Below are 27,206 nucleotides of genomic sequence, written 5' to 3'. Positions count from 1 at the left end.
CAAAGAAAATGCGATAACAGGATATAAAAAGATTTATATAATGCTTGTACTCTATTTCAATTTTCAATTTAAAATATATATATATAATAATATATATATATATATATATAACAATATATATATATATATAAATATATATTTTATTTTACAATATTATATATTAAAGCATGGCACAACTTTTTGTGTGGCTAAAGTATATACATATATAACAAAATATTTCTTTATGTATATGATTTTTTAAATAAAATATACATTAAAGCAACATTTTTTTGCATTATTTTTTAAATAGATGCATTAGATTTGACATCATTAAAAAAGAATAATAATAATTCTTTGACAGTGCAATAATTGTTTTCTTGTAATCTATGTAGAATTTTTAAATTGATTATTCTGAAAATGATAAGCTACATATATAGAATGTTTAAACAGTCATTTTATACACATTCTATTATATCGGAAAGATAATTTAATTTATTAATCTCTTGCGAGAGCTCTAACTATGCATCGAGGCATAGAGTTTCTGTATTAAATATACAAAATAGCAATACTCCAAGTGTAAGATTCTCAATTCTTCTGACGTAAGTGATTAATCAAATTATTATATTATTATTATATTATAAATTACAAAATTACTTGTGATTATATTATAAATGTGAAATTGTGAGAGAAAAAGAATTGCAAAATTAAAGCAGTGTTACGTCAAGCTGCAAGGGTGTTTGATGTAAAAAAAAAAAATTAAAGAAAAAATAAATAAATAAAAAGCAAGAAAATAATAGTCTCTCATGTACTCTCGCGTTTCTTTGGGTTCAACACACACTGATCGCGAGTTTTAGTTATACAGTCTTAAACGGCGGGAAGCGAAGGGGGACGTGAAACTGAAGATGGCTGGCACGGATGAGACGAGGAGAGTGGGTCCTCCTTCTCCTCCTCTTCCTCCTTCTCCTCCTTCGAAGATTTTTCGATACGGACGGAATATATATACATATATAAATATATAAAATTATATATATATATATATATATACATATATATGGAGAGAGAGAGTACGTGTGTGTGAGTGCAAAAAACACAGGGACAGAGGAGGAAAAGTGAAAGTGAAAGCCTACTTGAAGTTTCGGCGTAATCCATCGTGTATGTGTATGTCTCTTTCTAGGCCGTCGCCGTCGCCGTCGCCGCTGCTGTCGTCGTCGTCGCCGGCGACGTAGAGAAGTATCTGGCGCCCCCTCCCCTCCCCTCCCTGCCCCTCCAATCCCGGGGAAGAGGACGCGCGCTTTATTATTCGCGTTGCGGGTATTTAGGTAGGTGTACTCGCGTCTCTCTCTCTCTCTCTCTTTTTTTAATATGGGTCAAGGTTCTCTCTCTTCGAGCTAGGAGGCGACAAACGTCGTCGTCGTCGTCGTCGTCGTGGGACGTAGGTATAATATATCGTGTCTATATCACGGGTTTTTTTCAAAAATCAGCAGAGGCCGATAAGAGAGAGAGAGGGCTACTACTTACCGGCCATCTCTCGCACACGCGCGCGTACACAACGAGGGGGGAATCTCGACAACACAACACAACACCAGGTCGCACGACACGAGATCGGGACTCGAGTTTACGGTTACTCCCGGTACGGGAGCGTACGGTTCGAGTAAAGAGGCATGTACGCGCGCACGCGGTTGTGCTGATGACGTGGGGGTGGTGGTGGTGATGATTTTATTTGATGCGACGGACGCACGCACGCACGTACATACATATACACACACGGGAAGAGAGAGAGAACACCGGGGGACCGCACCACCTCTCTATGTCACATTATTTTCCCCGGTATTCGGCCGGGAAAGCGTGTAAAAAAAAACGCGCGCTCGCTCGTTTTCTCTCTCTCTCTCTGTCCGTCGGAGTAACTCCACGGTGCTCTCTCAATGGCGGAAGTTCATAGGCGCGTATAATCCGCACGCAATAACGCGACGACTACACATAATAGACGTGACGTCACTGCGCAGCGCCCAGGTTGCTCGTTGCTCTTCGGTTCGGTGTCTTCGGCGGTAACCACCATCTTACATGCGGCGCTTGCTCGGGGAACGTACGGAGTCTGCGCGAAAGCGCGGCCCGAGGATTGCCGAGGATGGCCGAACAGGCGCGAATATTCCACAACGCGGCAAATTCGAATGTATGCGCGTTGATTGTTAGGTTTTTTTTTGCGATAAATAAAATTACCACGATGACATACAGAGTGTCCTGTAATTGGTGAAAAGCCTGCTAATGGCAGATTCTTGAGATCATTTGGAGATGGTTTTTCCTCAACGAAAATGTCGAGCCCTTAACAATTTCTGAGTTATAAGCGATTGAAAAAAAGGCGGTTTTCGCAAACTTTTTGGAGTTAAAAAATTACCAAAACTATATTCTTTAGTTAATTTCAGATAGAGTTTACTCTAATATAATTTTAATAGATATATATAATGACAAAAATTGGAAATTTGAAAAAAAAGGATAACATCCCTCGACGATTTTCACTGAAGAAAAATCGACTCCAAATGATCTCAAGAATCTGCCATTAAAAGGTTTTTCACCAATTACAGGACATATACCCTGTATATGTCGCATCAAATAGAAATCAAGATCTCTACTTTTTGGAAAATCCTTGTGGAAAGTTTAAGCAGAAATTAAGATTAACAATAAGTAGAGATAAAGATAGACAGTAAGATAGATTAAGTAATTAGCGGATAGAGAAGCGTAGAAAGATGATGCTATCTGTGTGGGCTGCAAGCGTGCAAGAAAGATAATTTAAGGCTGTTAGATTTAAGTTGAGTAGGTTTAAATTTAGGATTAAATAGATATTATTAGTATATTTAACCATGTATATTGTTTTTGCATTTATTTTTACGTTGTTATAAAAATGTATCAAATTTTTATATTTTATTATTCATCTATATTGTTAGATAGCATTAGTGTATATTGTATATTTTATTTTATTGCATTTTATAGTTCATAGTTTATTAGCATCATATTCTTTTTATTATTTTTTTAATTTTTATTTTATTTTAAATTTAAATTTTAATTATTAAACTGTTATTCTTAATTCTTTAATTTTAGCTTTATCTTTTTTTGTTTTTTCTATATTCTTTTTTTATATAATATATATTATTATTTTTGTACGCGGATTGTTTATATTAAGGAAATGGATGTTCTCGTAACGTTAAGAGAAACCTTAAGAAAATAAAGATGCTACTAGTTCTTCGAAAAACACAGCAAACTTGGAATTCTCAGGGATTTCTTTTATAAAAATGTAAAGAAGAATCAGGAAATTCTCTCAATGAAAATTTTATTAAAACTTTCAAGGACTTAAAAAATAATTCTTGTTTTGATCATTTTTCTTTTATAATTATAATCTGAGCCAAATTGTGAAATATATTAAAATATTGAATATATGCAAAACATTTTTTGTTTTAATTTATAGTAATAAAAAAATGAAAATGTTATACGTAAAAAGTGTTTATTTTATAAAAGCTAAATTTTTTTAGTACATTTGTAAATCTAATACTGGAAACTTAAGTGATTGTGTTTTTTCTTTTATGAGTGCAAAACATTAAAAAATGTATTAACGAATACATTAAAAACGATATGTTAGAAAACTTTATTTTAGAAAGTTGCACCAAAAAATCTTTAAAATATTTTTTTTATCTATAATTTTGAGCAAAAATACCTACAAAATGAAGAAATCTTTTTTTTATAAGATTTGAGGAGACACTCTGAGAAAATTTTATAAAATATTATAGTAAACATTATAATAAATTAACAGAAATTATAATAAAAACGAGAATATTCAAGAGAAATAAAATTGGTTCAATTACGAATTATGTATTTTTACTACATAAAAATGAAATGTTTTAACGTTACTTAGATTGTAGATATTTTCTCTATGTTCAATATATGATATTACTTTTCATAAATATATATTTAATTTAAAATAATACACAATATTTATTTGCAAAAAAAAATCATGAATTACATATTTTTAATATAAAAACACTTTAAGTTATAGCGAATATATAATATAAAAAATTCGTATTGGAAAAAGTTATTTTATTGAAATAGCAGTTAACATCAATAATGATATTAAATATATAAGTATAAATATATAACATAGTTGAATATATTCCCTCAAACTACTACAGCAGAAAAATTAAATAAATAAAGATATTTCAAAATTCAATATATAAAAATATTTCTAAATTTTTATTCTCCAAGCAACAATTTTTGAAATATAAATGTTTAAAATTTGATTGATAAAATACATTTAAAGAGTTGCCTATTTGTGAATTATACATATATACATCACTAATATTAACATGCGATTTACGAACAGGCGGCTATTTAAATGTATCCTGTGATTGGCCAGAGAGTTTTAAATTTTATCTTAGAAACTATTGCTTGCACTAAAAAGTCGCAAATACTATTATTATTTAATTCTTCAGAAATTAAGTAATAATAATAGTATTATTTCTTAATTTATTACTTAATTTATAGCATTATTACTTAATTTTTCGAAAATTTTCCTGCTATTTTGATTCGCAAGGCATATTACAAATTTTATATCTGTAGTTTTTTGTAACGAAATTATAAGCAAAGAGAATTGAAAGCTAAAGAAACATTTAAGTAAAATATGCAAATTGTTTTGAAATAATGCTTCCATAAAAAATAATGACCGACGCAAATAAGTCAGTACGACATAAGATCCGCAATACATTTTCTTTCTTTCGTCATGGAGTGCATTTTAAAAGGCTTTTCGCATTCAGCAAAATGCATCGTCGAATAATGACCCGTCGTATATTTACTCGAGACAATGTATCTGCGGTTTTTTTATATTTTCTCGTTGCTACTTTAAAATTTGCGTGAGTTAGAAATATTCACAAATATAATTTTTTAAAGCTTTTCGCTCTTACAATTAATTAATAATGCAATTTCGGATCTTATAAAAAAAGTTTTGAATAAAAAAAATTATATTTCACTAAAAAAGAGAAAGAAAAAGAGAATGTAAATTGTATTTCGAGATATTCCTTCATAACTAAGGCTTAATATAATGACTAAAAGAGTTAATAACTTATGACTCTCTCAATAGAGAATGTCTATAAATTTTGTAAAAAACTTTCCTGAATATTCCTTGATCTACTATTTTTGTTCAAAATTCAAACTAAAAAAAGAGAGTATTTTAAAGATCTTATTGTGCAACTTTTTAAAATAAGTTTTTTTAATTATATACGTTTTCTAATGTTTCTCACTCATATGAAAGAAGAACACTTGAATTTCAAGTGTTACATTTGTAAATATATTGCAAAAAAAAAACTGAATAGCTTTCAAAAAATAAAAATTTTTTACTTGCATAATATTTTTACTCATCACTAAAAATTATATTAAAGAATAGGTACTGCATATTCAATATTTTGTTAAGACATTGAATATATAAACAAAAATAGATATACATTTATAATATATTTTAAACACATAAATTCACTTGATTTGTCGAATACGTTTACAATATGAAAACAAAATTATAAAAAAAAAAAATTTTTTTAATTCCCTAAGAGTCCCAATAAAATTCTATCAGAATTCTCTAATTTTTCTAGATACACAAGAAATTTCTGATGAAGGTTTTTCCAAGAAGTAAACATCCTGAACAATAAATCTACTCACGTAATAACTATATAGATCAAGATAGAGACATTTTCGCAAAAATATGTTACACAAGGTGTGTTGGTATCAGTTAGTGTGAACACCCACGAGATAAGTATATATTTTTCGCGCGCTGATATATTTATTAATATTCTAAATTTATTAATATTAATATAAATATTAATACTTTAAATTTATTAATATTTAATAATATGCAAACATATCAAAACTCTTCAAGAAAGATTATCTTGATTACGAAGAGATTTATTCGATTGTGGTTTTGAGCTGGTGTTAATTTGTCAGAAAGAGAAACTTTTTTCGCGAAACATTTACCTAAAAGCTCCGTCAATTTGTCGTGCAACTCCTCGAGGGAGGAAAACAACGGCGTATTCCTTCGCAAATGCGTGAACGTTTTAGAAACACGAATCTCCGATCGATCCATTCCCGATGCGAAAAAAAAACCTGAAAGGTCACCGATTACCGTTTGTGGGTTCATCCACACAAAACCGAAAGCGGTTTATCGATTAATCAATTATAACTCGACTCCCGGCGCTCGGCAACTGATTTTTCACGAGTAAAATGCCATACTACCAGAGACTGTCTCTGAATGGTACCAAACCAAGTACCATGAGCTCGTATGAGACACGAAGCTCTCTTTGCGGAGCATATTAGATACGCACTGTTAATAAGTTTGCACTAACAAGATTGCATCTCAACCAGGATTCGATACACATGCATCGATAATATTCCAAAAAAGTTAGAATCCTTTTGTCATAAGAACGCAAATGTGTTTACAGATTGCAGTTTTGAAAAATCACTTGTAGCCCAATGACATTTTGATGATGATATTGTATTTATACGAAATCAATTTTTAACCGTGAAAAATAATTATAAAACAGGAAAGTGACAAATTCATTAAGCTCTCACAAAATTTGTCAACGTTATTTGAAGATAAAATGTATTATTTAATTTCTTTTTCAGATTTAACATACATACATTATACATTATACATACATTTTTGCTGACGAAAAATTAGTCAGAAAATCGATTAAAAGGATGTCTGTTGATTTTAAAACACTCTGTGTATATACAGGGTGAGAAAAAAGTATGGAAACTTTGAAAAATCTCGAAAAATATAAATTTTACAGAAAAATGTTTCAGACAAAAGTTGTATGGTTTTGAGAAAGACATAAGATGGTGTCATTGATTTGATCTTGAATAGTTTGATCTTGATCATTTTAAAAAATAGAAGGTCCCCTTCTTTTTTTGTTAGATGGAACACCCTATTTTTAATTACATATTCTTACAGTTTACCTCGAAAGCTTTCCAAAACACTATAATAAAACTTCTTTTGGTTAAGAATTTCCTGAGATATTTGAAAGTTTGTCATAATATTTTAATACATTTATATAATTTAAAAATTAATATATTTATATTATTTTAATAAATATGAAATAAATGAAAAAAATGAATAGATCTTGCCTTAGATGGCCGTATTCTTCCTCGATCTTGTCATACATATTTTTTCAGTAAGATTTATATTTTTCGAGATTTTTCATACTTTTTCCTCACCTGTATATGTGTGTGTGTATGTAAATTGCTCATACAAAACTGTCATCGAGTAATTTCGATTCAACGCCTAAAAGAAGTCTAATAAAATTCTACTATTATTTAAGAGAATTTAATTAGAAATAAACCTAATTTTATCAACATAATCATCAGGCTAAAGAGTTATATTTGGAGAGAGAGTTTCTGTCGCCTTTATATCGATTCAAATAACGTCAAAGCAAACTGTTGCGACTGATCGTGAAAGTAAATCACTTTATATCAAGACGTTTGCAGAATAAATAATATAAATACGCATCGCGCCTCTATAACATGCGTCTTTTCTTTTGAGTCTTCTGACCTTATTGTATTTAATACTCACGAAAATAATAGCGGTCAGCGCAATCGTTTGTATCCTTTTCGTCGTCCTTTCGTCTGGGTGTCATGCAACGAACCGTATTTTTCTTTAAATTCACAACAACTTTTCTCTTAATACATATACGAGTTGGCCTATACATCCTCGTGTCAACTTTATTTTTATAAAATTTTCCTTCTCACCTCCGATCCTGACGAATTTTCGCGCTTTTCGCGGTTCAATGCCGAGATCGAAGAAGTTTCCAATCGGCTACCAAATACGAAAAATTAATCGGTTGCCAAATATTCCCTGGCGAAATGTACACTCGACGCAGACAAATACATACTTTCTTTATTTACGTTTTTATTTTTCGGGGAAGGAAGGTTCTCCTTGATATATTAGATATATTATTCTATGTATATACAGGGTGTCTGTCCATAAATAACTCGCAACTGGTTGAAATTACAAGAAAATTTAATAAGAGAAATTTGCACGTTTGAGTCTGCTACATAAGATATGTAAAAAAATTTTTTCCTCGTGATCTTTTAGGAGTTATGGAAGTCATATTCATTTTTTTTAATAGAATTAAAATTTTTATATATATAAATTAATTCCTTCCAATATTCTGCGTAAAAAATTATCACCAAGAATTGAAATAATTTATGAGATATTTTATATTTTAATTTGACATAATTTTGCGTAACCTGTGAAATATCTCATAAAATATTCATTTTTTGATTATTTTGCCTCAATACTTTTATGCACAGAATAAGGGAAATCAATTAGTGCAAAGAAAACACATAATTATGTTTAAGAAAAAATATAAATTTGCAACGAGCAGTTACATATTTTCTCTTTAACACAACTATATTTCTTCAAATAAATTAATTCTTATTATTATCCTAAGCATAAAAGTATTAAAGCGAGATAATAAAAAAATGAATAATTTACGAAATATTTTTATTTACTATAAAATATCTCGAACTATTTCATTTTTGCCAATCATACTCTTATAACTTTTTTTACGCAGAATATTTCGAGAAATCAATTTATAAAATACACACATTTAAAAAAATTAGAGTAGTTCCAAAAAATGAAGATAACTTTTATGATTCGAAAAAGTCACGAGTAAAAATAAATTTTTGACATGCACTTTATAGCAAACTCAAAGCTGTACAAATTTTTCTTATTAAACTTTCTTATTAACTTCAACCAATTTATATAAATATTTATGAACAGATATCCTGTAATAATAAAACATAAAAAATATTGATCGATAAATGTAGTGGAACTAACTATATGAAGAATAATTTGTTGTACAAAAATAAATTAAAAATATAGAACAATTTTTGTACGAAGGTTTATTTTTGAGGAATAAGTGAATTGTGACAGAAAAAATTAGTAACATACAAATTTACGCTATTTTTTTAAATTTGAATGACGGTTAATGCGCACACATATAAAATATATAATGTTTTATTTAACAAAACGATTTAAAATAATTTAAGTGAATTATAAAAAAAAAATTATATAAAGTATAAAGATAAATTTTATTTTTTCATTAGATGAAGTATTTTATTTTTTATACATATTTTAATTAGCTATTATTAAGATAAATTCGACAGTACACAGAAAGAAAGTAAGGGTCAAATCAAAACTTATATACTCATATAACCGCGTTGATTATTTCATATATACGCAACAATTTATAATTTTCTTAGAAGAATTAAAAAATCTTAAATTTCAACAATATCATATAATAGTTTTACTTCAAGATTATATATATATGTATATATATATATATATATGTATATATACATATATATATATATTAATATATATATAATATATATATATATATATATATTAATATATATATATATATATATATATATATATATAAATTGTTATTTCAAGAATACAATAATTATTGATTCTAAGAAAATTATAATTTTCGATTTGAAGATATATTATTTTCTATCTAACATTTTTTCCTCATTACTAACAAAAAAATTAATACATCTTAAATACAATATATAATCTTAAATAACAAAAATATATTTTACTTGGTTGAACTATATAAAATGTCTTCATTCAAGTAAATTTCTTTATTTAACGCAATATAATCTCATTTCAAGAGATCCATTTTGCAACTAAAGGTATTGTCAAAATAAGAATATTCTTTTTTTCTGTATATATAATACAAAGTAATCAGAAATCATTCAAACTTCCAAAAGTAAATGTAATATTACATTTTCTAATTTTAATGTCCATTTTATACTAATTTTAATATCTAAATTTTTAAATTATTTTTAGTTTTTTCTCGAAAACAAAAATTTGCATGAAAGAATTTTATTCTATATTTTTTATTTATTTTTATACAAAAAATTATTTTCTCTTCACGATTGTCCTATTACTTTTTCCGAATTATTTTTGATACATGTGCATATTTATATATGTATATTATTTTATATGTATATGTATATACAGTGAATGATTTGAAAATTAAAAGTTAAATGCACAAGCTTTAAGGAAGCAAGAAATAATGGAAAAAAACAGATAATATTATTGAAAGCTGTATTAATGTTTTTAAAGGAATAGAAATAATCTATTATATTACAGAATAGAAAGAGATACGTATTAATTATAATATATGCAAGCGATTTATTACATTTTTCATATAAAATATAAATTGCTTGAGAAAAGAAGATTTTTTTTCTAAGAATTTTAATAGTGATATGAGAAATATAGAAAGCTTCAAAATATATCAATGTCAAAAAAGAATAAAATTCTGCTATTATTTAGAAAAATTTAATTAAAAACAAACTTTTATCAATACATAATGATAATCATAGAAAAGTAAATTTATCAAAATAAAAACTAGTCTAACAAATAAATAAACTTATTATCATTTAAAATATAGTACGCAGTTTCTCTGACAAGGGAATCAATAAATGAATGAAATATAAATCTAATTAGGAACAAGCCAATGTATAATGTAAATAATTAACAATAAAGTATAAATAATATAAATTTTTAAGTATTATTTAGCACTGCAACTGTTAAGTATTAACGTGCTTAACATATATTTATAGACGTAAAAAGCAAATGCAAATTACTTATATGCAGAGCTCACGTAATCACTTAAATATGTTAATCAAAGTGTTGCTGTGAGTTGTAATAATTTAAATTTTAGAGTAAAATCAAAATCACTGTATTGCGACGTAAGTTTTAAGAATTACATATCTTTCAAAGATCCAAATTAATTATTCAATTTTATTGGAATTTGATTTTATATATACTAGACGCTACATAATTATCTCGTTTTATAATTATTTAAAATTAAATTTATTATAGAATAGCAATTTTTATATAGGGTGAGTCAAAGGACGGTTTTTAAAATGAAATTAAAAAAATGGAAAAATAAAAAATTAAATATATTAATTAATAATTTGAGTAGGTATATTACTTGATCTTATTAATTTTTTAAATTTAAAAAAATAAATAAGATCAAGTAATATACTTAAATAGCATTCTATATCTTATTATTATCTGATAAGAAAATATTTCATTTTTTTGTTTATTTTGGAGATCGTCACATTCCTTTGACTTATTCTATAAAGGTTATACTAAGATTTTTAATCCAAAAAGTGTGATCTTATTTATTCTATTCTATGACAAGTATTTAATTTTCGCTTATTCCATGCGAGACAACGCGCCTGAAGAAGTACTTGCCGTTTGGAAAGAACGTATATACTTGTAGATAGGCGTGAAGAAATAATTATTTTGATACTTTGGTTCAAAATTCTAAATAAAAATTAGAAAATTTGTATCTTAAATGCAACTTTGAAATTAATTTTACGCATTTAAAAATGTTTTTCTACTCAAACGATCACGAAGGAAAAATAAGAATCCCTTAAGATTCTTTTTTTTTTTCAAATATTGCATTTGAAAAAAACATAATAGCTTAATAGCTTTTATAAGATACATATTTTTCATTTGCATTATTTTATTGTCAAAAATTACAATAAAAATTGTATGCTACACACAAACTTGTGAGTCACATACAGATGTGATTTTTACTTTGTTCAGAATCAATTTTTATGTAAATTACAATTAAAAAATTTACTTCGCCATTGATATTTTTATCTTTATATTACAATTTTAATTTATCTATACGATGGCATATCGTTGCTGATTGTTTTAACTTAACGGACTGCTGTAATATAAAGATAAAAAATATCAAATACAAAGAAAATTTTTTTATCATAATTTACATATGAAAAATTAACTCCGAACAAAGTAAAAATTTCTTAATTTTTCAAAATGAAAAAAGATCCTCTTCCAGATTTTCGAAAGAGCATATACACTGCTTTAAGTTGAAAAAATATCAAGTATTTTATTTCTTATTTTTTTCACAATTACATATGTCAATGACATCAATGAAAATTAACTATAAAAAATTAAATCGCGCATATATGAAAAGTTCTCCAAATTCCAAAAAGATAAATACGCATCGTATTGTATTATAAAAAGTGTACTAAATTTTAAAATTATATGCAGTACTCATTAAAATAAATAAACAATTTAAATATTGGTCCAAAACCCATTTATTTCCGAATTATGTCATAAAATTTTTTATACATAAACTTACAAAGTTATAAACAAAGTTACAAATCATAAAATTCTTTACATGAAATAACACAATATAAATAATGTATCTCTCATTTATTTCAATAATACGTGTACATTATTCTCGATTGCATCGACTCATTTATTCCGATTATCATTTATTTTGACTGTCATTTTTTTAAAAGTAATAAAATATTAAGCTTGTTTACGTATATTATCCGATAAATGGCTAATATTTACACAAATTCTGAAATAACAGATGTGTATATACATATAGTGAAGCAAATGACAATATTACACAAACAGCACGTTTGTATCAAGAAAGTTTATCCGAACGGCAGACAGCAGGAAAATGTTTTCTAAACTTCATCAACGTTTACGAAACGTTAAAAAAATATCCAATTTAACTATACTGGACCACAAAAAATTCTCTAGTGTTTTTAAATTAAAAGAAAGAGTTTTATAAAAAAATGGAATAGAATTTTCTAGAATATCTTGTTAAAAATTGCTTTAGAAGAAAGTTTAATGCGAAATCTGTCATATTATATGTATAGAGAATATTTTTAATGATCAATTGTTGCAGCACTCGAATTTTTATATTAATAAATTTTCTAATTAAAATATATTTTTTATCAATGGCTCCTCAAAATCATTAAAAGTCTCATAGTTCTTATACAATACTTAATTTATCGATAAAACTTCATAGAGGATAGAATCGATAATTTTCATAATATTAATGTTTCATCTAATCAAAAATCTTTATCCTATTTTAAAATCGTAACACATATTTTTCGTAAACATTTGGCAAGAATTTTCTGTTATAATTTAATCGGGCACATTTTGCATAAACAGGAGCAACGTATTTGTATTTTTTTCACAAATGAATTACCTAACATTTTAGAAAATATTTCTCTATTATATTGATATATAATAAATATAATTTATGCATAACGGAAATGTCTGGAACTGTCTATATTTTTCATAAGATTATTGCATATTTAAAATCATTTTCATGAAAAGTGAATAGGATATATGTTACGTCTATTTGCATAGCCATCTCCGTTCATTGGATTTAAATCCGTTTGATTTTTTGTAAAATTATATAAAAAATATAATTTTAAAAACTATTCTGTATTTCTATATCAATCAATTTATGCTTTAATTAAATTAAAAGAATTAAAAATTATTGTCGTATATAAGATAAATCTGGAATCTCTTTTTTAATGTATTTGATCTTCAATACAATGCGTGCCGAATTATATCATCGAAATATGTGAACGGGAGATATATTAAACAGCTGCTATGAATTAAATTAATTTATGTTATGGATGAATAAACTATGCACCAATATTACTGTGATTCAAGCTCCAATTGGCTCGATTCAATATTTTTGAGTCCTTTAATTTTTCCTAACTTATGTTATTTTTTATATTATTGACTTTAGTTCCGAAATAAATAATTTTTGGATCAATATTTATTTTGCATGAAAAATCATATTTTAAATTATATTTCTCACCTAACTTTGAATATATTGTCCTCTATCAAAAAATGTTTCGTACAAAAGTTTTATGACTTCAAGAAGGACATAAGAGGCTGCCATTAATTTGACCTTGGATGTACGTGCCAAGTTCATATGGAAATCAACCTTATTTTTTTCAATAAAATAACTCTAATATTTTTTTATATAAATCGATTTCTCGCAATATTCCGCGTAAAAAGTTATAAAAGTATGATGATTGAAAATTGAACGGTTTACGAGATATTTTATACTTCAATTTTATATAATTTTGCATAAACTATAAAATATCTCGTAAAATATTTATTTTTCGATTATCTTGCCTCAATAATTATATACACAAAATAATAAGAAGAATTAATTAGTGTAAAGAAAACACACGATTGCTTTAAAGAAAAAAATATAAATTTGCAACTAGCAGTTACATATTTTTTTTTTAAGACAACTACATGTTTTCTTCGCTTTAATTGATTTCCTCTTATTCTGTGGGTGAATATTGAGGCAAGATAAAATAAAATAAATATTTTTCGAGATATTTCGTAATGTACGTAAAAGTATGTCAAATTAAAGTAAAAAATATTTCGTAAATTATTCAATTTTTTGGTCATACCTTTTTAACTTTTTATGCAATAAGAAGAATTCATAGGATAAATAGTACTCACATTAAGTAAAATACTTAATGAAATAGAGTCAAAAATTGCTCTTGTTAAAGTTAGAGGAAACTTTTAAATAAAACAAATGATTTGTTTGTTTCTATTTATAACATGCAAATATAAAAATAAAGAGAATTATCTTGATTAGTTCTTCAATCTATGTTCGCTAAATATTTTTTACTTGAAGTGGTGAACATTATCTAAATCCTTAAAAATAGTGAATCTTTTTTTTCTGTACATACATTCTGTATACACATGCAAGATGTTCCATTTTAAATACTCATTAATAAAATAAATATTTTAAAAGTAATTCGGATTTTTGAAAAAAAAAAATTTAAACGCTTCTCTAACTTTCAGGTAAAAAAAATTACTTATTGTAGTGCACATACAAAACACATATTAAATCTAATTTAAACTTTTAAAATTATATAAAAAGCAAAGACAAATATAAAAAGTATATAAATAAATATATGAAAAATATAAAGTTCATATGTAGATTCACAAAATAAAAGAAAAAAACCTTTAAAATTCTTAAGAAGATTGATTTAACAGTTATTATATACAAAAATATTATATACAAAAATAAATGTAAGCAATTTTTATGTATTATTGACAAACAGAAATAATTCTTTTTTAAATGTTTCGAATTAGCTTGTATCTTTTTTTTTAGAATTTTTTTTCAGAGGTACGGATATTAAAATAAATAAAAAAAAGTATTTATAATTATTGTTTTGAAAATATTGATATTAGCTGTAAGAATATACAATTTAAAAAATTAAGGATTCTTGTTTGAAAAATTTATAATAACTTTTACGCGATATCAACATTATTCGATACCTAATTGTAAGATTTTCAATTCCTTTAAAATTAACAATAAATAACTTTTATCTAAAAATTTCTTCCAAAAGTATATGTTACTACTTTTAAATATTTTTAGTGGACATTATTTGATTTTTTAAATAACAATTTAAATAGTTAAATTATATATTATTATTTTGCTTATTAAATCTAATAAGTTAAAATTAATATTTTTTTATTAATTCTTAAAATTTGTTATTAATAATCAATTACTAATAATCAATTTTCTTTGTCAATCACAATACATTGCACACATATATAGAAAAATAATAAATTAAAATTCGCTATGTAATAAAAATAAATACCATTTGACTTGTAAAATCAATAAAAAAGATGATGTATCGGTACCTAAATGTAGTTACGGGCCTGAGCGCGCGAATTCTACGTGATATCATTGGCCACAACTTTGATCGCTTACAATTCAAAAATTATTATGTGACTTCGACATTTTTATATTAAAATTTCCAACTCTATTTTATTTTTAAAATATTAAAATACTGTACAGTGATTACGAGACATTTTATAAATGTGTATTAGTTCGAGTATAAGTTTCAGTTTTTAATTCGAGTTTTTAATTCGGAGCAATCTATTTTATATTATATTAAATAAATTTTCAGGAACATTAGAGTTTTGAGTCTTCAGAAAAAATCTGAAGACAGAGATAAGATGTGACAGACTCACCGACACGTTTGTTGACAGCTGTATTGATCATGGAACCGAGTTTCGTGAGGCTGGACTGCCTCATGATGTTGGAGGGGCTCTTCATCCGTTTGGACGGTGGTACCGGAATCGGGGCGGTCTTGGCTCGTGCCAGGATGGCACTGCCGTTCCGGCAATTGCCGTTTGGACTTGAGCCGGGGGGCCGCTGAGGCGGTGCCCCCCATAGACCCACCACACCGGCGTGACGCGTGGTGACACCTCGCTAATCTTAGGCTTCCTGCCAGCTGTTATCCTCGTGGCCGCTTCAGCTTCCACTTTTGTCACCTTGTCGTCGCTGGAAAATCAGATCTCTTTTCAAAAATTATTGTGACTTTGATATATATTTTTATACTAAAATTTCCGACTCTATTTTAATTTCAGAATATTAAAGTGTTGTACAGTGATTGCGAGGCATTTTATAAATGTGTATTAATTCGAGTATAAGTTTCAATTTTTAATTCAGAAATAAAGCTATTTTATATTGTATTAAATAAAGTTGATTATTAATAACAAATTTTAAGATTTATGATCACCAATCAATGCGTTGTTAGACGAGGATGAACATGGAGCTCACAGTGTTTTCTCTTTCTAAAGTTTGTACATCTTTCAAAGCTGAAAACAAAGGCCTTGCGCAGTCTATTTATTATACGTCTATGCTTATAGATTTAAATTGGGATAAAAAAAATATCAGAATTTTAAAGACAATAGAACCGACACAAAATTCAAATTAAGTCGTATTAAAATTAACGTAGGAAACAGATTATAGATAATAAATAAAGACAGAGTGCATAATATGCAAATAATTTCTCTGTATCTTCATTTATTAACTGTTTGTAATCTGCGTTTTGTTAATTTTTATACCACGACTTAAATTAGAATTTTGCGTTTGTTAGTAATTTGTGCTTTACGTAAATTTATATGTATGTAAATTTATTTGTATTACACTTTAATTTATTAAATTTCGCATCCGTTTTATTCCGTCATTTATAATTAATAAATAGCTCTCGAATACTTCATTTATTAGAGCCTTTTATTATATTTATTAATAAAAAATTTCTTTAGTTTTCAATAATTTATTAATTAGTTTTTAGATTCAATATTTAATCTCATAAAATTTTTATTAATTTTACTTTCTCTCTTTCTCTCTCTTTTTCTCCTCTCTCTCCTCCCTCTCCTCAGTTTTGGGACCCCCCGGAAATACCGGAAACGGGGGGCAAATAAAAAATTTTAAATTGCAACATGGGTATAGTTGGATAGAGCTTTTAAAAAGGAACAATTTTTGTTTGAAAAAAAATTTGATATCACTTAGCATTAGAAAGATTAAATGATTAAAAAACGCTTGCAATAATTGTAACGTTCGAACTTCTAAATTACCTTAAAATATCGATATTTTGGTACGGATTACGAGCCAAATATAAACATGGATCAAACTCGTGATACGGATCGTGGACCAAACATAAACACGGATGTCATGCGGTTTCAACAAGACGGTTGCTCGGCGCATTTCTCATTAATCGCAAAGCATACAATTAACCAGCTTTTACTTCTGCAGAAGTCTTGAGAGCGATTGACAGCATGAGACGAAGGAAAGGATGAGAAAGGTGTCTCCATCAAGATGGCAGGCATTTTGAACATTTGTAATTAATTTTTGATCATTTCCGAGCGTCACAATAATTGCAAATGTTTTTTGTTCATTTCTTGGTAACAGTAAAAGATATCAAATTTTTTTTCAAACAAAAGTTGTTTCTTTTTAAAAACTCTAGCCAATGATATCCATGTTGCCCCATGTTGCAATTTAAAATTTTTGAGTTGCCCCCCCCCCCCGGTTTCCGGTATTACCGAGCGGTTTCCAAAACTGCAAGTACCACCATCAGAAATTTTAGATAAGCTTTCATGATAAATATGTCTTCCCAACTTCTTAGCATCACTCCTTCTCAAAATAAAAGGGGTGGACGGGTGGTCTGAAACATCCTCTATATTTCTTCCTGCTGATCGAGAAGCTGTATTTCTACTCTTTAATCGCATTATATGAACACATATCGTAATCGGCTTCGTGAAATATTTTGCGCTGCAGTTATGATTCCTAATACAACGACCAACGACACGTTATAAAACCTACAATCTGTCATTGCATGTGGCAATAAGTGATATCATTGTGCATATAATATCGGATTATATTGAAAGATCTGACACATGTTATAGGCTGTTTGTCATAGCTATTTAAATCCTTAACAATAAGTATTTACGACATTTGTAATCGACTGAAAATTATCGCAATGCATTTAATGTGCATTTGGTGATAACATGTCCTAATAGTATAATTAACAATTGTCTAATCAATTAGTACAACGATGTTTGGTACAAATAATGGAGAAAATACTTGAAGATACTGTCTTTTAAAAAAAAGGTTTATATTTAATATCTTTTACAAAAAAAGTTTATATTTAATTATATTTAATATAAGAGTAAAACGTTATTTGCTAGAGAAGAGAATAGGTCCAGATATTTAACACTAATCTCTGCTACCGGTGAATCTCGTGGTTTAAGTGGCAAGGTCACTGTATGAGCTAATTTGCAAACGGATCATACTTGTGCTTCATCCGTCGTTCTTCAGTTTAACAAAATATAAGAGTAGATATTACAGTGCTTATTCAGAGCGTCCATTTTCAAATATTGTAAAAAAATTTCCTTTCAAAATATTTTTGTTAAAAATTCTAGATAAAGAGAATATTTTAAAGATCTTTGGTGCAACTTTTTCTAAAATAAGTGTTTTTATGATATGCGTTTTTTTATGCTTTTTATTATGAAAAAAGCATCTTAAGTTTCAGATACTAGATATGCGAATATACTAAAAAAAAAACTGAATAACTTTCGTCAGATAAATATGTTTCAGTTGAATAACATTTTTCTTTTTTATTAGTAAAAATTACAATAAAGAATATGCATTGTAATATTTAATATTTTATTAAGATGTTTAATATAAATCAATAAAGATATATATATATATTTATTTATTTATTATCTATTGAGACATTTTGACAAAATTTTTATTGAGACTAAAGGAATTTTTTAAAAAATTTTTTCTTAATCTATTTGATAATTTTGCTCTCATATATATATATATATATATATATATATATATATATATATATATATATATATCTTTATTTATTTATTTATATTTTCACTTGGCGTACCGACTGAAAATATAAATAAATAAAGATATATATATATATATATATATATATATATACATATATATCTTTATTTATTTATATTTTCAGTCGGTACGCCAAGTAAAAATATAAATAAATAAAGATATATATATACATATATATATATATATATATATATATCTTTACAATATGAGAGTAAAATTATCAAATAGATTAAGAAAAAATTTAAAAAAAATTCCTTTAGTCTCAATAAAAATTTTGTCAAAATGTTTCAATAGATCTTGATAGGTTTGGATATTTTCGTTGTTTTTATCGATTCAACTTTTCTGAATTTTAGATGTCAAAGACATTTTTGTTACTGATAAGAGTTATTGAAACAGCATAGAAAAATATTTGATTAAATGCGGTAGTGTATAATTATTAAATTTTTAATTCAATGTTTGTTTATCTTAAAAACGTCATATTAATTACATTTATTTTATCGTACTATCGAAGAAAAATAAAAAAAAGCTAAAAAACTTTGATGTAAAAAAAACAGCTTATAGAATGAGAAAAGTAATTTTTATAAGTAATCTTTTTTCAAGATTCTCATCACACAGTTTGTACTCACGACTTGCCAGCAATTTTCATTTATTAAACTGAAGCCACACTTTCCGCATCACATTCTTAATGTTCATCTCCGTGCTCGTCGTCAACATTAAGTTATCCTTGTACTATTATTAATCTTATGGAAGCCTATTATAAAGTGGAATTATTTTTCATTAACCAAAAATATTATAATTAATATTGACGTAGCAATTAATTTCTTTAATTAATACAAAAAAATTAAATAATAAAAATTAATAAAGTTCTCAACTCTAAAAAGTAATGTAATATATATATAAAGTATCGTGGCAACGATTAATCATAAGTTTTTGAACGATATAAGATTAAACAGCAAGTGATAAAAGCGGCAGTTCAACTCCTGTAAAACTGAATGCACGTAATAGTAAGTCAAAGAGATTAGAAGAGGGAAGTATTAGATTATCCTGATGAATCCCTATATATGTAGTTGCCTATGCTTTTGTAAGACTTCGAACTTTTTTATAATCTTTCAAAGAAAGGACACATTCAATTTTTTTTTTTTAATCTCAAAGATTCCATATTTTATTATCATTATTTATCGATAGTTATTCATTCAGATTATTGTTATTGCATGATTTGCTACTTCGTCAGAAATGCAAAAAAAGAATGATTTACTGACAGTATAATACAAATATCATTTTCCGATGACAAGATCGTCTTTTTGTAGCCATAATTTAAGTAAAATCAAATAAAATTGAAATAGAAATTTTTCTGCAGATCACAAAAATGAATAAAAATTAAAGAATAGTCAAAAATTAAAAGACGCCAATACAATCTATTATCACAAATAGAAAGTCACTTCGTCTTAAAAGTATGACCGAACTCCTTACACGTGTCGTTGAGCAAAGCCCTATCGAAGTATCGTTAAACAATATCTCACGCTAACATTAATAGCCTATTAAAAATGTATATCATGCTGTCATTAATAGGCGATGCTCATTAGAAAGTATAACGTGACAATATAAATAGTTCATTCCGGTTATATGAAACCAGTTCTGCCAACGAGCTTAAGTTTTTTGCACATAAATTTGCCACTTTCTTCAGGAAAAGAATATGAATGTAAATTGCAAATGCAAGCTTAACAAAATTCTACATTTTTTCCAATAAAATTCATGCTAATAGTAAAAACCTATATATTTCCCCCAAAAAGTCTTTTCTATTTAAAAAAATGTTAAAATAAATAAAAAGTCTTTTTATATTAATATTTGTCAATTGAAGGGTGTTTTCTAATTTAAGAAAAAAATTTTTATCTAAAATAAAGTCCATAATAGATTAAAGATCGATAACAGGTAAATTAGTTTTTGTTAGAAGATATTGAAAGATAAGTGCCAATCATTGATAAAAATATTTAATTCTATTATTATTACATTTTTCTTATTAAATTAAAAATTAATATAAAATTTAGTAATATTTATATCTCTAAAGTTTTCATTTAAAAAATTATATATATTAATTTAAATTAAAATAGACTTTATTAATATACACACAGATTTCATTCTTTCTTAAATTATAGTAATCACAAATTAATTAATTGTTACTAAGTAATTATTAATTATTTTAAATTATAATAATTTATTAATTAAAACAAAAATATATTTTTGCATAAAGTTATATTAAATATATTTTAATGTTAAATATTGGTTATTATTTATAGTTTATTTCATTAGCTAAAGTTCGAAACAAAAATGAGAATTTACGATGGTTTTTTCCACTCACTGGACTTTTCCGGGCTACCACGAGGCGATTACCTCCATAAACACCTGTGTTCTCCTTCTCGCAAGTGTTTCTTTATTTTTCGTTGCTGATGTTACGTTGCTCGCAATCTAGTATACATAGACACGCGCATCAACGCTGTCAGCAAACTAATACAATCGCCTTGCGCAATATCGCTGACCTAGATAGTTGAGATGATAGGTACTTAGGTTGGCACTGTCCTGTTTGGTTGACCCTGTCACGCCGAATTGCTTACTTAAAGTTTGCACTTTCTCTAGAGACGTAGTTGTGTGTGTCAACAATTTATAAAAAAAAAAAAAAAAAAAAAAACAAAGCACGCGCATAAAAAATAAGGCAAATCGTTGCGTAAAATTTCATAGAGAAGATGCGTTTCAACTAGCTAATTGTAACAGTATTATGTCGCCTGGCAATTACTTTGCGGCTGGCCTAGATAATACAATGGACGCGTGCAAGTATAATAACTGAATTGCAAAATGTCACGAAATCGCACGCTACAAAATTGTACAAAAATTTTAGATTACATATGCAACTATCTGTACGTTACTAGATTGACAGTATTTCGGATTCACTAACTTTTTTAGCGAAAAATAACGCTTTCATTTTATATCACAAGAAAAAAGAGATTTTTCAAATTATTATTTATATACCGACTTGACTCTTTTTTTCTCTTCGCCTGTGTGTATTATTCAGTACATATTCTTGTTACACATTTAAATTTTAAATTGGAAACTAATTTTTACATTAAATTATCTGCTGTTGCATATTTTTGTTTATTCCGTAATTTTCGTAAAATGATAATTTCAAAATTCAATAAGTCTGATTGAAGGTTCGGGTTCTTTTTTTTGGAGAATTCAAAAAAGTTTCATAGCATCGCAATTATATCCTATGTTTTATTGCATACTAGACAGAGAAGAAAAATTCACATCTACCATATCGTCACCAATTAATCCTTCATTGTCAATTTGTCAGTGGAGTGATATAGATTGCATTGTTACAGGTGAAGAATATGTGCGATCAGAGTTTGATAAGAGCTATATAATCCGCGTTTGAACATCAGCGTCATTTTTTGAAAGGTGTATCTGTCAATTTTTTATCTATCCATCTATCTTTTGTAGCATACGCTAGTACGCCTTCGACGGAAAGCGATAAGACACTTCGAGAGAAAGAAAGGGATGGAGAAAGAAAAAGTGAAAGAAAAAGAAACAGAGAGGACCTTTGGATCAATAGGTCGTGGCTTTATTGACTTGGAAAACCACTAAAGAAACATAGTGGTGTTGGAGATCCGGAATCTTATACGTCAATTGCATTCCGAATCCGTATGTCATTTTATTAAAGAGAGGAGTAACCGACCGAGGTCTTCAAGCTCGCTGATTCATTATGGAAATTGTAGCAAAGACTTCTGATAATGAGAAATTGCGTGAATTTTTGCGCCATCGTTATTAGCCCCATATCGTGATTAGCTTTCTATATAAAAAGCAAATGGTATAAAAGCGGTATAAAAGAATTAAAAAAATCACATGATAACTGCAGGCCATATATTTTATATATATTTCATTTTTTACAATCGATAAGCTCGACAAACTCATATTAAAAAATATTTTATACAAAAGTTTTTAAGACAAAGAAGAATTAAAAAATAATAAAGAAACAAAATTTGCATTTATTTTCCTTCATTTAAAAAAATGTAGATATTGAAAAAAAAAAAATATATATATATATATGAGAAATTATAAAAAAATATGTGAAATTGCGACAAGAAAACTAACAAAATTTATAAACCGTTCAATATAAAAACAAACATAAAACCAAATTGCATGTCATGAATTCATAAACTTCGTAATTTTTTTTAAATATTATATATAAACGCGAAAATGAATTCCATCTTGAAATATATATGTAGATATTTAAATAGAATATACTGAAAAAGTTAAAACAATCGAGCTTTTTTCAATTAAACATAATTATATCGGCCTAATTTTTACAAGCAACTATTACAATCACTTTAATGTAAAGTTGGGATTTTTGGACGATGTGTAAAAAATAGTTTGTTTAGACTTACAAACATTTTTATCAAAATCAGAGATTAACACATTAAAAATTAAATTAACTACTTTCAATCTTGATTTATAAATATATATTTTTATTCAGTTTAAAATATGCAAAAACTTTGTGAAAAAATTCAGTGATAGTGTTATATTATTAAATTATAATATCAATTTATATTTGAATAATAACAGCATCAATTTACAGTTATTTATTAACATATACAGCTATTTTTTCTGTGATTTTTCAATCTTTATAAATATGTTTTAAATATGTATCAAAAATCAATATATTAAAGTATGATATAGTTGGAAAATGAAAAGAAATATAAAATATCAATTTTTGTTTTTCTGGATAAGAAATACTACGGTATTCTATATGTGATGTAACTGTATACATTTATTTCGGGTATGAAAAATATTTTTATATGCACCCTATTGTTTTGAGAATACATATTATGACTATATGAGATTAAAAATTAAATCAGATTTTAGTTTAGATAATTGTAATAAACATATTTATCATTAATGTTTGTGTAATGAAGATATACATACAGTAAATGCAAAATACACGATATGTTAGTTTGTATTAATATTATGAAAATGTCAACCATATACATTGATGCATATCTTATCAGTTACATATAATAATTTTTTTATCCCTAAAAGTTATTACAATTTCATATCAAACATTATAAGTATATTCAGAATAAAATTGTCTTTATTTCATGCAATAAATATTTTTTAATATGAAGGCCAAAAATACAAAGAGGGAATTTTTAAAAGTAATTCCTTTTTTTTATCTTGTTGACATGATTAAATAGGGATATTTTTTTATCGCATAAAAAAAATAATAAATTTTGTATAAGACATTTTTTGATATCTTAAATAGTTTTAGATATATCAAAAAAAATCCAAAGCTATTCTACGAATGAGAGATTATTTCATCTTGTAAAATTGATTTTTGACATTAATTGAAAATTTTTGAATTAAACTTTATTTGTCCTATACAGTGCCGTAACTAGCCTGCATTGCACCTGGTGCGAGTTTAACACTTTACATCCCTCTTGCTAAATAATAAAAAACTGAAACTTTTAAACCTTTTTTCGAAAATTTTTTTTAATTAAAATTTTTTTTTTATTTCATTATCTTGACTGCGCCCACCTAAAGTTTTGTGCCCCGTGCGGGGGCACCGACGGCACTGCCCTAGTTACGGCACTGGTCCTATATGTGTGCAAATTCATTAAAATCAGAATTGGCAGATTAGCAAGGTTTTCTTCTAAGATAGGTACGTAGAGCGAATGATTAATGACGAATTGATGGCTGGAAAAATTATTCCCCGCAGTTGCACGTTAACCGAATGCAAACTCTAGGCAAGATGTGTTTTTATATATATGTATGTGTATTGACTTTCATTAAGTAATTTATCATCAGAAGAAAAGAGTATAGAAATAGCAGTCACAAAAAATAGATCTTTTTCGATTAAATAATTAACAATTCCATTACATACTCGTACTGTCGAAATGTGCTTCTACTTCCGCAGCAAGTAGTGAGATATTACATATTTACGAAATCTGCAAATGTTTGAAATACATGAGATTTTATGGCCTGATAAGAGATTCAACCGCGAGTGCTTAAATATGCAAAACAATTCCAATAATAATGCTGAAGGTCGCCTACGCGTTTAATTAAAAATATCTATTTGATTGCGCGAAACAATGAGTTTAAGACATCGAAATTTTACGTGAATTATTCTCTGTAGCAATACAAATATACTATATTAAATCTGTTTAGTTTTGTAGAAATATTCGCGACAAAGTCAAGTTTCACTAGAAAAATTGTCAACATATATTCCAGGCGAGTATTTGGATACCGCAACTAGTGAAAGGAAACCACAGACTAACGATAAGTTTACTAGAGAAGAATACTAATATATTACAGCACGCAAATAAAGTGGTTCCAAAACGCATACCAAGCAGATTTTTTTTTTACAATAATATACAAAATTATTTTCTTCGTACACTACGCAAAAAAATTAAAGAGCCACTTTTTTCCATATAAAAAAGGTTAATTTTCATGTAGTCGTAACTTCCTTAAAAATAATCGGAATAAGATCAATAAAAAAGCGTTTCAAGTTTCTAGTTTTAGAATCTTTAAATAAATTTCAATTCTTTCCATTAGTTACAAAATTACATTGTAAGAAAGTGACGACCGTCAATTAAACAAATTTTTCAAAAGTTTGTCCAAGAATACCGAATTAAAAACCATTTTTAAGTTACAACTACTTGAAAATTGGCCTTTTTTTATATGAAGGAAAGTGACCCTTTAACTTTTTTGCGTGGTGTATAATATATGTAGAATGAAGAAGAGTATGGAAAATGGAAACCCTAAAAAATCTCGAAAAATATAAGTTTTACAGAAAAAGAATCTAAAGCAAGATCGAGGAAGGATCCGGCCATCTAAGGCAAGATTTATTAATTTTTTTTCATTTATTTCATATTTTCATATGTTATATGAAAAAGTATCAAACTTTAAAATGACAAACTTTAAAATATCTCAGGAAATTCTAACCAAAAGAAGTTTTATTATAGTGTTTTGAAAAGCTGTCGAGGTATAAGCTTATAGCGAGGTATATTCTTATAGAATATGTAATTAAAAATAGGATGTTCCATTTAAGAAATCGAAGATGACCTTCACGACCTTTAAGCGACTTTTCAAGGTCAATTAATAGATACTATCTTATGTCTCTCAAAATACAACTTTTTGTCTGAAACATTTTTCTGTAAAACTTATATTTTTCAAGATTTTCAGGGTTTCCAAACTTTTTCCATACCCTGTATATTACCATCTTTCGTTATCGACTACACAATTTAACAAAAAAAAAAAAAAAAAAAAAAAATACAAAAAACAAGACTAATTTATTTAAAAAACTATTTCCCATAGTAAATACGTTTTCAAATTTTGCTCCGTCACAATTTTGAAAAAGTTAAAATTGTAAGACAAGGCTATTTTAACATACTTTGTCATAATATACAGCTACGATATATTATGCGTCGGAGAAGTTTTATTGCAATCAAAATTAAGCATCTTGTTCGAATTTTCAGTCCTTAAAAGAAATTTGGTGATGAAATCGATTATAATTATTCATTATTAAATATGGAATTTATTGCGAAAAAATTGCAAATTGAAGCACTGAAAATCTACCAAATAGTTTTTAATTATGTTTATTCAAACTTAAATATTTCTTAAGGGGATACCGAAATACCGACCAAGTTCTAACCTAACCTAACAAAACAATATATTTACTTAATATAAAAGTTGCAATTTATATACAAATAAAAATAAAATAGGTTTTCCCCTCTCAGAATTGCATGAAAGAATATTTGTGAACTTTTAGAAATGAGCTTAGAAGCCTAGAAAAAAAAGTATTCCTTTAAAAACAAATGTTGTGCTACATAACGTTTGTTTTCAAAGAAATATTTTTTTCTAGGCTTCTAAGCTCATTTCTAAAAGTTCACAAATATTCTTTCATGCAATTCTGAAAGGGGAAAACCTATTTTATTTTATGTATATAAATTGCAACTTTTATATTAAGTAAATATATTGTTTTGTTAGGTTAGAACTCGGTCGGTACTTCGGTATCCTCTTAAATTCCTAAATACGAATCTAATATTAAAAAATTGATAAATTCAAAATAGCGAAATATAAATGTCAAAATGTTTA

The 27,206-nt window shown here is 26.8% G+C and overlaps 1 protein-coding gene across 6 annotated transcripts in view; it reads right to left on the bottom strand.

Moving 5' to 3' along the window:
* Nucleotides 1–27,206, bottom strand: part of Tws (protein phosphatase 2 regulatory subunit tws) — a 73,387-nt gene that overhangs the window by 36,692 nt on the left and 9,489 nt on the right. Inside the window, exons 1-2 of one of the 6 annotated variants that reach the window (XM_072903691.1) lie at nucleotides 7,753–7,771; nucleotides 7,577–7,658 (exon numbers count right to left, since the gene is read on the bottom strand). In XM_072903691.1, the coding sequence (XP_072759792.1) occupies nucleotides 7,577–7,640 (64 nt within the window). In that variant the 5' untranslated portion in view covers nucleotides 7,641–7,658; nucleotides 7,753–7,771. Of the gene's footprint in view, nucleotides 1–1,106; nucleotides 2,045–7,576; nucleotides 7,884–15,889; nucleotides 16,203–27,206 lie in introns of those variants that run through there. The other 5 variants (XM_072903690.1, XM_072903689.1, XM_072903688.1 and 2 more) reach the window with 5 other exon arrangements.

This window comes from Anoplolepis gracilipes, chromosome 12 (genome assembly GCF_047496725.1).
Source record: "Anoplolepis gracilipes chromosome 12, ASM4749672v1, whole genome shotgun sequence".
In the NCBI taxonomy this organism is placed as follows: Eukaryota; Metazoa; Arthropoda; class Insecta; order Hymenoptera; family Formicidae; genus Anoplolepis; species Anoplolepis gracilipes.
The sequence above is the reverse complement of the archived record's forward strand: the minus strand, read 5'-3'. Positions and strand labels throughout refer to the sequence as shown.